The 10,854-nt window shown below is 34.3% G+C and overlaps 1 protein-coding gene across 1 annotated transcript; it reads right to left on the bottom strand.

Moving 5' to 3' along the window:
- Positions 1 to 4,204: 4,204 nt before the first annotated feature.
- Positions 4,205 to 5,137, bottom strand: LOC123946997 (olfactory receptor 6C65-like). The gene has a single exon (XM_046012918.1). It carries the CDS (start codon positions 5,135 to 5,137, stop codon positions 4,205 to 4,207), a length of 933 nt encoding a protein of 310 aa, XP_045868874.1.
- Positions 5,138 to 10,854: the final 5,717 nt, after the last annotated feature.

The raw sequence follows: 10,854 nt of genomic DNA, 5'->3' as shown, positions 1-10,854 counted from the left end.
GACCTGAGTCAAAGCCGAAAGTCTGATGCTTAACTTACTGAGACACCCAGGCACCCCAGAATCTAAATACATTATTAAGTAGATGTAGCAAGAGTGACCATCCTGGCCTTATTCTTTTTCTTAGGAATAGATTGTTCAGACTTTCATAATGATGTAAGATGTTAGCTATAGTTTAATTATTTTTTTCTGTTTTCTTTCTTTCTTTTTCTTTTTATAAAACTATATTTTGGATGTCCTTTGGTATTTTCCATTTATTAGATCTGCTCACTGAGAGTCTTTTTGTTTCTTCTACAGTGAATATTAATTTCAGATGTACAATTTAGTGATCTAATACTTGCATACAACACCCAATGCCCATCACAAGTACACTCAGAGAGTTTTTATTAGGTATGTATGTTGGATATTTTTCTGCAGCTATTAAGAAAAACTCCACTTGACCGAAATTAATTTAACTTTTTATATATTCTAGATTTATTTGCCTTTTATTTTAAACGCTTGCAGCTTACTCATGAGTGAGATTTGTTACCATATTTTCCTAATAATGTCTATTTCCTCATTTTGCTCTCAGGATAATACTATTCTCATGGGTTGAGTTGGAAAGTATTCTCTACTCTAATGCATTCTGGGACAGTTGCGTATAATTATTAGTATTGCTTTCTTAAATATTTCGTAGTAATCACTGGTGAATGTGGAATTTTCTTTGTGAAATATTTCCTAATTATAATTTCAATTTCCACACTAGATATAGACCTATCATCTATTTTTTTTTTCTAGAATGGGATTTTATTGTTTTTTTTTTTCTTGAATGAGATTTTGTTGTTTTTCCATTTCATGATATTTAATTAATTGACATGAAGTTTTTAAAAAATCTCTGTATTATTTGTTTGTTTTTTTTTAAGATTTTATTTATTTATTTGACAGAGAGAGATCACAAGTAGGCAGAGAGGCAGAGAGAGAGGAGGAAGCAGGCTCCCTGCGGAGCAGAGAGCCCGATGCGGGGCTCGATCCCAGGACCCTGAGATCATGACCTGAGCAGAAGACAGCGGCTTAATCCACTGAGCCACCCAGGCGCCCCCTGTTTATTAACTAGAATATCAGTGATGTGACTTTGCTCTTCTCTGATATGATAATTTGTATCTTCCCTGTATTTTCCTCATCAGCTTGCCAATAAACATCAATTTTGATGATATTTTCAAGAAATCAGATTTGGTTTTATTGATGTACTTTTCTTTCTTTTTTTAAAAAATTATTTTATTTATTTATTTGACAGAGAGAGATCACAAGTAGGCAGGCAGGCAGGCGGGGGGGGGGGGGGCATGCTCCCTGCTGAGCAGAGAGCCCGATGTGGGGCTCCATCCCAGGACCCTGAGATCATGACCTAAGCCAAAGGCAGATGCCCAACAACTGAGCCACACGGGCACCCCAATGTATTTTTGTAATTTTTTTTTTATTATGTTATGTTAGTCACCATTCACCCCATCATTAGTTTTTGATGTAGTGTTCCATGATTCATTGTCTCTGTATAACACCCAGTGCTCCATGCAATATTGATATTTTCTTATTTTTCTGTTTTCTATTTCACTGATTTCCTCATTGGTTTTTATTTATTTGCTTTCATCTTGTTACTGTGGGTTACATTTGCTTTCCTATTTTGATGGTTGATTGAGGTGGAAGCTGACGTCATTGATCTTAGGATTTTCTTCTTTTCTAATTTTAGTCTTAAGTTTCTTTTTAAGTATTGCTTTAGCTGCATCCCACAAATTCTGTTATGTTGTAATTTTATGTTTATTTTGTTCACATGGAATTTTCATTTTTCTTTGATTTCCTTCAACCCAGGGATTATATATATGTTAGTTTCTAAATATTAGTAGATTTTCCAGATATCTTTCCATAATTGATTTCGAAGTTAATTATATAGTGTTCAGTAAACATACTAGGCATGACTCAAATGTTATAAACTTATTGAGATGCTTTTGTCACTCAGATTATGACCCATTATGATAGTGTTTTGCATAATACTGAAAGGAATGAGTATTCTGGGTGTGCCAGGGTGGCTCAGTGGGTTAAAGCCTCTGCCTTTGGCTCAGGTCATGATCCCAGGGCCCTGAGATCAAACCCCCCATGGGGCCCTCTGCTCCGTGGGGAGCCTGCTTCCTCCTCTCTCTCTGCATGCCTCTCTGCCTACTTGTGATCTCAGCCTGTCAAATAAATAAATAAAATCTTAAAAAAAAAAAAAGAATGAGTATTCTGTGATGTTGGAGGGAATGTTCTGAGAAATCTCAATTAGGTCGGTTTGGTTGATAAGATTGTTCAAGTCTTCCATATCCTTACTGTTTTGTGTTTTCAACCTTTTTTATTAATTATTGAGTGTATTGAAAAACTTCTGACTCTAAATGTGCATTTGAGTGCTACAGTGTTAAATTCAACTGCATTTGTCAAATTGTGGTGGATATGCAAACTTAGATTAGTTATGGAGATGAGTTTGGTAAAAATCAATGAAATCGTTCTGTGAAAATCAACTTGGGACATAGAATTTCCAATTCAGTTTAACGAATATTTTATTATTATTTGCAAATTATATTAGTAAAATGTATACTATGTCTGTGTATTGTTTTCTGATAATTGTTTTTAAACACTAGCATGTTACTTTTCTCTGCCTATATGCATTGAAGCATCAGGACAATATTGAACATCACACTGTTGGAGTTGTACCTGTATCAAGAGATGCAAAGCAAGTATTTAGGTTTACGTAGAATCTCCAAAGCAACAAGTGGAAAAATGAAAAGCTTTGTAAAATAAAGAAAGAAATAAGAACACAATTCTGGAATAGGTGGGAAATTTATATCTATGATGCCTAAGAAGAAAATCCACTGTACTTCCCAATTCTAACTAAAGTTACTTTCAAATTGAGTAAAACACTTTTTATAAGCAGATATAGTAAATATTTTTGCTGAGGCACACTTGTAAATATCACAGACGTCTCAGACATTCGTGCTTTTAGAATTTAATTTTAGCATGTTTTTGATTCTTCTAATGAGTGAGAAAGGGAACCAAAGCACGGAGAATTCAAATAAATATTAAAGAAAAATGTTCTGATGGGAAGTTATATGATTTCATGTGTTCATGCATTGTTTGTGGGAGAGGACAGCAAAGAAGCAAATGGGCAAATACTAAATTGAGTTTCATTCTTGTAAGTGTAGAGCAGTAATTAAGAACTTCTTATAAGAAAGATTTATGTCAAGTTTTAGATAGTTCAAACATGCTTAAATCCATACCCTCCAATGTCCATAAAAATTCTGAAAGAGATATTTTTCATTTTTAAGATAATGAAACCCTATGAACACTGGAAAAAATTTTAAGGTACCATCATCATGCCAGAAATTTTGAGAACTACCTGGGAGATAGAAAACATATAGTTTTAAGTTCCAAAAAAATAAAGAAAGAAAGAAAAAGAAAAGTAAAAAGAAGAGGAAATTGGATCATAGGAAACCAGGTTCCTTCCAAAGGAGTGTCTGATAAGCTCCAGGCTCAGCATGAGCACATTAAAAGAAAGTAATGGGCTGTGGCATAATCATCAGTGTAGTTCACTCAAAATGCTTTGTATTGAAAATATTGGGATTTTACAGAAAAGGCAATGCCATGCTTGTAGTAACATTGGAATTTAGCCCAAAAATGGCATTAAACAAGCTTTGTTGTAATATTAAAGGATTAAATTCACAATGAAGATATAATGCCTATGCCCCAAATAGCATAGATCAACATTTATCATATAAAAACCCTAGGAGATACAAGGACAAATAAAGGCACACTAGACATAGGAGACTTTACCTCACAGATGAAATTACTTTAATACTCAATGCTTATGCACTGGGAGAAATCGCTTTTTAGGATTGCTTAGGATGTTGCCTAGCTTTGATTGGTGTACAAAGAGAAAGTTCTTCCAATGATTGTTAAAACTAAATTCTGGCACTCTTGGTAAGTGTTATCCTCATTTATGTGACATCAAATCATTCATGCTTAGAAAATTTTTAGCGCATGTAAATGGATAGGATAGTTGAACTAAGTGAGGCCAAAATAAAATAAATGGAGAATCAGAGTTGAAGGAAAGGAAGTTGAATATCACAGTGATTGGAGAATATAACAATATTAATATTGTGTTATACATAGGTTCTATTTAAAATTGAGGTCATGAATTTATTTATGATTACAGTTTATTTGAGAAGCATTTGTTGGTTAAGTTCTTAAGCGACTGCTTTACCTGCTGGTTCCTTAAGGAGTAAATATAAGGATTTAGCATTGGGGCAACAGAGGTATTGAGCACAGCTATACCGTTGGTCAAAGCCACTCCTTCTTTTGCAGAAGTTTTGACATACATGAAAATGCAACTTCCATAAGAAATAGAGACAACAATCATGTGTGAGGAACAAGTGGAAAAGGCCTTTTTCCTTTGTTCAGCAGAGGGGATTCTCAGAATCATTTTAAGGATGAATACATAGGAAAGAACCACTAATATTAAGGTTACCATGAGCATGAATACTGCCAGGAAGAATGCCATGAGCTCTAGGAATGTTGTGTCTGTGCAGGAGATCGACAGTATAGAAGAGTCACAAGCAAAGTGGTCAATGATGTTGGAGTTGCAGAAATCCAGTTGAAGTCCCATGATAACAGGTGGAAAGATAATGAGAAATCCAGCTAGCCAGGAGCTAATTAAAAGCTGGTTGCAGACTCTGCTGTTCATTATTGTTGTGTAATGCAGTGGCTTGCAGATAGCTACGTACCGATCATAAGACATAGCAGTCAAAAGAAAAAATTCTGTTGCGCCAAGAACTATGAGGAAAAACACCTGTGCCATGCAAGAATTATAGGAAATGGTCATATCTCCTGTTGTAATGCTGACCAGAAATCTAGGAATACAAACTGTTGTGAATGAGATTTCTAGAAAAGAGAAATTCCTAAGGAAGAAATACATGGGAGTTTTAAGGTGAGGAGTTATCAGAGTGAGGGTTATAATTGTCATGTTCCCAGTTATACTCAGTATATATGTGAAAAATAGAAATAGAAAAATCAAAATATTTAGTTCTGGGTCATTTGTTAATCCCAGAAGAATGAACTCTTTCACAGATGTTTGATTTTTCATTTCTTATTGCTGACTTCTTCTAAGTCTGTAAATGCAAACAAAAACAATGATTTTTGTCAGTTCAGGATTTTTTTTTTTAAGATTTTAATTATTTATTTGACAGACAGAGATCACAAGTAGGCAGAGACGCAGACAGAGAGAGATGAGGAAACAGGCATCCCCCTGAGCAGAGAGCCCAGTGCAGGGCTCCATCCCAGGATCCTGGGATCATGACCTGAACTGAAAGCAGAGGTTTGAACCCACTGAGCCACTCAGGCACCTGATATTATTTTATTTTTATTAAAATATTTTACTAATGACCATGTTATAATGAATTTTCTTAAAAAAGAACATTTGAAATTTGCTTTTTAAAATAGTTTCTCCAATTTATTCAAATGTTTCATATCCATCCTGCCTAAATAGAGAATTAATAACTTAACAAAAGAATCAAGGCTATAAAATCTGAAATGTATATAATCCCAAACAAACCAAGAATTAAAACTTTTCCTTTCTGAATTAAATAACAATCTATTACTTTTTAGAAGATATTCAAAGAGAAAAATTTAAGTGATTTCTGTTACAAATTGATTAGAAAATGGAAAAAATAAATGAAGTATGAAATGAAAAATATACTTGATACAATGATTTTTGTGAGTTCAGGATTTTTTTGGGGGGGGCACTTCTGCTGGTTTAAAAAATATGTAAGACATATAATGGAGCAACAAATTGTCCACCAAATTGTATTGAATTTTGAAAACATATATGAGCCAGCACAAAGAAACTTATGCCTAGTACCTTCCTTTTAGACCACTAGCCATTTAACATTGATGAAGTCACTTGGTAGGTCTAATGAACATGTCTGTATATCAAAAATATACTTAATCAAATGTTTTACTTTCTTTTAAAAATTTGATCATATGTGTTTGGAAACTATAATACCTAAGGTATTATTTTATTTCTATTAAAGTATTTTACTATGACCACATGTTATAATGAATTTTCTCAAAAAAGAACATTTGAAATTTGCCTTTCAAATAGATGTTTCTTATCAGTCCTGCCTAATTAGAGAATTTTGTTAATAACTTAGCAAAGGAATCAAGGTTATAAAATGTGAAATTTATATAATCCTAAACAAACCAAGAATTAAAACTTTTCCTTTCTGAATTAAATAACAATCTACTACTTTTTAGAAGATATTCAAAGAGAAACATTTAGGTGATTTAAGTTCCAAATTGATTAGAAAATGGAAAAAATAAGTGAGGTAGAAATGAAAAATATACTTATAGTTAAATAATCTTCTGTGCTAATAGTCTGCCTTCTCAAATCCAAATATTCTGTTGCCTTAGTTTGAGTGTCAGTGTTTGAGTCTTTCCTTCTGGAGCATTTTATAGACTTCACAATTTGTTTCTGCCTTTAATTTCATTATGCAAGAAGCTGTTTCTGTACTGTGTAGGTGGAATTTGGCAGGATGATCCTAGTCACATAGAGAAAGATGAAACATATTGAAACATATTGAAGAATACGTTTAGGAAAAAGTTTATTCCTGAAGTTGGGGAGACCCTTATAGAAAGTTGACACAGCCCCAGTTGCTGGTAGAAGCTGCGAGCAAAGTATTCAAGAGGTTCTGTAACTGGTGATCCAGGAAACAGTTGGTGACACAGTGGAAACAGGTTTACAGACTGTTTCATGTAGTCAATCCATGTTTAGTTTAAAAGGCTGAGACTCAAATGTCTTGCAAAAGTTTTTCATTGGGTAGCAGTATCTCTGGCACTATTCCGTTATTTAGGAATCAAGCCTGAGGTATGGAGAGAGGAGGCCAGCAGCAAAATGGACCTCTGCTCTAAATTTCTGCCTGGTCACATGGAGAACTAAAGACTGAGCTTTCTGTAATGTGGGTTAGACTCTCAAAATAAATAAGTAAAAGAAGGAGAAAAATGTGGATCAAGGCACTAGTTACTGTGAAATAGGCAAACAGAGGTGACAAAGTTGTATATTTTGCTGGTTAATTAAGTGAAGCTCTTCATTCAAAAGGAGAGACTCAAGCCATGAATGAGAATCAAGAAATAACAGATATAAGAATGAGGTCATCTACATAGGAATGAAAAAAATGTTTGAGAGAGAAAATCCTTGAAATGTTAGGGAACTATCCTAAGTTACACAGTCCATGAGCTGGCATTTAGTATCCCTTATTTTCCAAAATTTCTATGAGAATAAAACTATCCTGGGGCGCCTGGTTGGCTCAGTGGATTAAAGCCTCTGTCTTCGGCTCAGGTCATGATCTCAGGGTCCTGGGATTGAGTCCCACATCGGGTTCTCTGCTCAGTGGAGAGCCTGCTTCCCCCCCACCCCTTTCTCTCTGCCTTTCTCTCTGCCTGCTTGTCATTTCTATCTGCCAAATAGATAAATTAAAAAAAAAAAAGAAAATAAAAATATCCTAACTCTAGATTCTAGGGAGACCTACTAATATAACATTTTACCTTACTCCCAGTAACTTTGGTAAAACAAAGATGAGTTGTAATTTTGTAAAAAAACCTTGTTCTTCCCTTCCAGTGGGAAAAGTAGGTTTTCTAACTCTTGTTTCCAAAACAAACAGACTCGTTTTATCTTCCCTCCACCCTTCAAAATAGTCACAGGAGATTCTTGGAAAAAGCAATTAAAATGTCTCTGTAGAGAGATGTTCCTGAGGAGTATATTCTAACGATTAGTTGAATAATTTTAATTAGGTAGCCTAGGGAAATGATTTTTTTTTATTTTTTTAATTTCTTTTCAGTGTACCAGAATCCATTGTTTATGCACCACACCCAGTGCTCCATGCAATACGTGCCCTCCATAATACCCACCACCAGGCTCACCCAACTTCCCACCCACACCCCCACCTCTTGAAAACTCTCAGATTGTTTTTCAGAGTCCATAGTCTCTCATGGTTTATCTCCCCCCTCAAAAAAGCATTAAATGTCAGAGAGGTTTAGAAGGGCAGAGAATAGCAGTGAGGAAAAAGCAGTCTTGGAATTTTCATATTGTCAATATTATATTATTTTTTTTAAAAGATTTTATTTATGGGGCACCTGGGTGGCTCAGTGGGTTAAAGCCTCTGCCTTTGGCTCAGGTCATGATCCCAGGGTTCTGGGATCAAGCCCCACATCAGGCTCTCTGCTCTGCAGGGAGCCTGCTTCCTCCTCTCTCTCTGCCTGCCTCTCTGCCTAGTTGTGATATCTCTCTGTCAAATAAATAAAATACTAAAAAAAAAAGATTTTATTTATTTATTTGGGAGAGAGAGAGTAAGAGAGAGCATGAGAGGGGAGAAGGTCAGAGGGAGAAGCAGACTCCCCATGGAGATGCGAGCCTGATATGGTACTCGATCATGGGACTCTGGGATCATTTCCTGAGCCGAGGCAGTTGCTTAACCAACTGAGCCACCCAGGTGCTCAGTGGTATATTATTTTTACCTGAGATAAACATCTGCTGAGGCACTATAATTCAATTACAGGTAAACTTGTGAAGAAGCAGAAAACTTCAAGAAGAAGTGGCCACAAGGATATAAAATGTTCTATTCAAATATTTTGTTAATAAAAATCTATTGACAATAAACAAATAATCTATTGGAATATACCAAATAAAAACAAAAACAAAACCCGAAACTTTTTGCATAGTGAAGGAAACCATTAACAAAATGAAAAGGCAGCCTCCTGAATAAAAGAAGATATTTACAAATGATATATCCAATAAGGAGTTAATATCCTAATATATAAAGAAATTATACAACTCAACATAGAAAACCCCCAATTAACACAAATAAAAATTGGACAGAGATTCTGAATAGGTGATTTTTCCCAAGAGGACGTACAGATGGCTAACAGACACATGAAAATGTGCTCAACGTCATGAATCATCAGGAAAATACAAATCAATACCACAATGAGATAGCACCTTACAACTGTCAGAATGGCTGGAATCAACAAGGCAAGAAACTCTGCCGGTAAGAATGTGCAGGAAAAGAGAATCCTCTCATGCCCTTGGATAGGAATCTAAATTGTGGCAGCCACTGTGGAAAAAAGCATGGAGGTTCCTCAAAGAATTAAAAATAAAATACCATAAGATTCAGTGATCTAACTACTGCATGTTTATCCAAAGAAAACAAAAACATTAAATCAGAATGATACATGCACCTCTCACTTATTGCAGCATTATTCATTATAGCTAAGATGGAAGCAACGCAGTGTCCATTGATAGATGAATGGAAAATAAAAGATGTGATATATATACAATGGAATACTACTCAGCCAAAAAAAAAAAAAAAAGGAAAAAATGAGGGCTTGCATCTGCAACAACATAGATGGACCTAGAGGGTATTATTCTAAATGAATGAAGTTAGAGAAAGACAAATATCCTTTATATATGCAATCTAAAAAAAAAAAAGTTCTTAAACAGAAAAAACAGACCTCTAACTACAGAAAACAAACTAGTGATTGCCAGCCAGGGTGGGGAGATTGATGGGGGGATGGGTGAAATAAATAAAGGGGATTAAGAAGTACAAATTTCCAGTTATAAAATAAATAATTCATGGAGATGAAAACTACAGCATAAAGAGTATAGTAAATATTATTGTGATATTGTGATAATATATACTACTTATTGTGATGAACACTGAGTAATGTGTAGAATTGTTGGATATGTTGTATACCTGAAACTAATATAACATGTATGTTAGTTATGTTTCAATAAAAAATAAGTAAACCAATTCTTTGTGATGTAGAATTTAAAACATCAGCATATAATTAAGCAGAAAGTTATGAAATCTTCATGTTTTAGAAGGCTCAATATTTTTAAGTTATCAATATTTAAAAAATGTATTGATAGATTCAACAAAATTCCAATTAAGATATCATTAATGTTCTTTTTTTTAATAAATTTTGTAGTTAGGACAGTTTTAGAACTATGAAAAAATGTGAAGGTAGAGTTATTATATGTCCTCAACACAATTTCTCCTATTAACATGTTAATATGGTAGATTCGTTGTGATTAATGAACTGACACATTTATTGAAATGTTATTGGATTGATACATTATTATTAACTATAAAGAACCTAATTTATTCAGATTTTCTTGATTTTTACCCACTGTTTCTGTTTTGTTCCTGGATCTCTTCCAGAATACTACAGTACATTAATTGTCTCTTTAAGAGGCTTCTTTGGATGGAGCACTCTCTCAGAATTTTGATGATCTTGAGAATTTGAAGAACTCTGATCAAGTAGTTTGTATAATAGATCTTCATGGGTATTTATAGGATGTTATGCTCAGATTAAATTAGGGTTATGTGTTTTGGAAAAGAAGCCCAGGGGGTTAAATTTGCCATTTTCATCACATCCATATCATGAGTTTTTATTATCAGAATAATTTATGATTTTTCATGGGAACTTTGATCACCTGATTGAGACACCAATTGTGAGGGTCCTCCACAAATTTGCTGTCCTCCCATCCTGCACTTTCCACATTGTACTCTGTGGAAGGAAGTCACTATGAACAGCTGACATTGAAGGAGTGGGAATTATGCTCTGCCTAGAAGATGGGGTATCTGTATAAATTATTTGGAATTCCTTTACTTGGGAAATTTGTGTTCTTCCCCATTTATTAATTTACTGATAAATCTCCATTTATTTATATCCAGTATGGACTCATGGATCCTTATTTTATACTTCTGGGTTATATCCAATACAATTTATTTTGTTGCTAAATTTTTC

The sequence above is a fragment of the Meles meles genome, chromosome 7 (genome assembly GCF_922984935.1).
Source record: "Meles meles chromosome 7, mMelMel3.1 paternal haplotype, whole genome shotgun sequence".
Classification (NCBI taxonomy): Eukaryota; Metazoa; Chordata; class Mammalia; order Carnivora; family Mustelidae; genus Meles; species Meles meles.
Note: the sequence above shows the minus strand (reverse complement) of the source record. Positions and strands in the feature narration are given on the sequence as shown.